We start from the raw sequence: 2,189 nt of genomic DNA, 5'->3' as shown, positions 1-2,189 counted from the left end.
CCCGCTCACCTCCTCCTTCCGCGAGCGCTTGGACACCTTCTTCTCCATTTTGGCGGCCGTCTTCTCCGCCCCGCGGCCCTTCTTCTCTTTCTTGCCCTTCTTGCCCATCGTGCCGGTCTGAGGCGGCCCCGGGACACCGAGGCTGGTGTCAAGCAGCGCGCGGCGCGCGGCGCGCCGGAAGTACGTGTTCGTGAGCCGGCGCGCGGAAGTACGTCACTTCCGGGCTCCGCGGCTTTATTTCACAATATATGGAAATGAGCAGGAGGGCCTCCTGCTGGGGCTGGCTCCGCCCGAAGTAGTGGCCTGCCCCGGCTGCCCTCTCCCTGCGTCCTTTCCTTGAAGGCTGGCTTTCAAGTTTACTGCATCTGGCACAGTGCTTAGCCCTGCGTAGAGCGACCCAATTGGTGACTTGTAAGGAAGCGACATTTCTTCTACCTGGGACCCTTTCGGAAATGAAATGATTATTTCTGGCTTCAACCCCAGAAAGCGGTGCGTGCACTTACAGGAATTTACAGACGTGAAGACAATCCTTTTTCCCAAACAAAATGCCCCAGTACTGTTAGGTCCTGAGGATATTTTGCTCATCAATAAAAACGCAAACCTGCCGTAGCCGTTTTGACTTAGTGGATACAGCATTGGTCTGCAGACTGAAGAGTCCCAGGTTCGATTCCTGGTCAGGTCAGGGCACAGGCCAAGATTGCCATCCCCAGTCGGGGGGCCTGCAGGAGGCAGCCAATCAGTGATTCTCTCTCATCATTGATGTTTCTCTCTCTCTCTCTCTCTCTCTTGAAATCAATAAAAATATATTCAAAAAGAAAGAAAAATACAACCCTGCCATTCCGCTTTCTACATGACTTTCCTCAAATGTCCTGTGTTAGAGGACTTGTTTCTTCATTGGTAGAGTAGGACTAATCACACCTCCCCTCCAAGGGTAGTTAGTTTATCAAGCCTGAGGAACTAGAACTGAACCCTAGGACACTTCAGTATTTTATTCAAATCCTCTATTTATATAAAAGCCTAAGCAACCGGTCATTATGATGCGCACTGACTACCAGGGTACAGACATTCAACACAGGAGCTTACCCATGGTGTTCAGTGCACTCCTAAAGCGGGAGCACCGCTCAGCTGACAGACGGGTGCCAGATGCAGGGCTCATGGCTGACCACCGCAGCCCAGAGACCACAGTGCAGCGGCAGCAAGCCTACTGAGCGGGGGCAGCAGCAGGCATAGCGGGGCCAGGATGAGCAGGAGTGGCATGCAGGAGTGGCAGGCGGTGTTGGACTGCTGGTTTCAGCCCGATCCCCACAGGCCACGATAAGGGATAACCGGTCATTATGATGCGCACTGACTACCAGGGTACAGACATTCAACACAGGAGCTTACCCATGGTGTTCAGTGCACTCCTAAAGCGGGAGCACCGCTCAGCTGACAGACGGGTGCCAGATGCAGGGCTCATGGCTGACCACCGCAGCCCAGAGACCACAGTGCAGCGGCAGCAAGCCTACTGAGCGGGGGCAGCAGCAGGCATAGCGGGGCCAGGATGAGCAGGAGTGGCATGCAGGAGTGGCAGGCGGTGTTGGACTGCTGGTTTCAGCCCGATCCCCACAGGCCACGATAAGGGATGCCACTGGTGCACGAATTCATGCACCAGGCCTCTAGTATATATAATATATCATAAAAGGCCTGTGGTCGTGACGCTGTTATGGTCACCAGGAGGTGCATGGAGCATGCGGGTGGGTGGGGACTTGACTCTGGGTCCCGTGGCTCAGCAGGACTTGACTCTGGGTCCCACAGTGCAGCAGGACCTCCCGCCTCCCTCCCGCGGGTGCACCATGGCTCCTGCCTCCCTCCCACAGAAGCAGCACAGCTCCCGCTGGCTTCCACAGTGGGCAGCCTACTGTGCACAATTTCACGAGCTGGGCCACTAGTCTATACTAATAAAAGGCTAATATGCTAATTAGACCAGGAGATCTTCCGGGAGACTGGATGTCCTTCCGGACAAAGCCATGGTGGTGGGGCTGAGGCAGAAGTGGTTGGGGCAATCAGGCCAGGAGGGGAGGGGGACAGTTGGGGGTGATCAGGCCATCCGGGAGGGGGACAGTTGGGGGTGAGCAGGCTGGTAGGCACAGTGGTTAGGGGCGACTAGGCAGGCAGGCAGGCAAGCGGTTAGGAGCCAGCGGTCCTGGATT

At 56.1% G+C, this 2,189-nt stretch overlaps 1 protein-coding gene across 1 annotated transcript in view; it reads right to left on the bottom strand.

The window, feature by feature from the left end:
* Window positions 1–120, bottom strand: part of KLHDC4 (kelch domain containing 4) — a 52,354-nt gene extending 52,234 nt beyond the window's left edge. Inside the window, 1 exon segment of the mRNA XM_015562969.1 lies at window positions 10–120. Coding sequence (XP_015418455.1) covers window positions 10–108 — 99 coding nt within the window. The 5' untranslated portion in view covers window positions 109–120.
* Between the last annotated feature and the right edge of the window lie 2,069 nt (window positions 121–2,189).

This window comes from Myotis davidii, unplaced genomic scaffold (genome assembly GCF_000327345.1).
Source record: "Myotis davidii unplaced genomic scaffold, ASM32734v1 scaffold77, whole genome shotgun sequence".
NCBI classification, from domain to species: domain Eukaryota; kingdom Metazoa; phylum Chordata; class Mammalia; order Chiroptera; family Vespertilionidae; genus Myotis; species Myotis davidii.
Note: the sequence above shows the minus strand (reverse complement) of the source record. Positions and strands in the feature narration are given on the sequence as shown.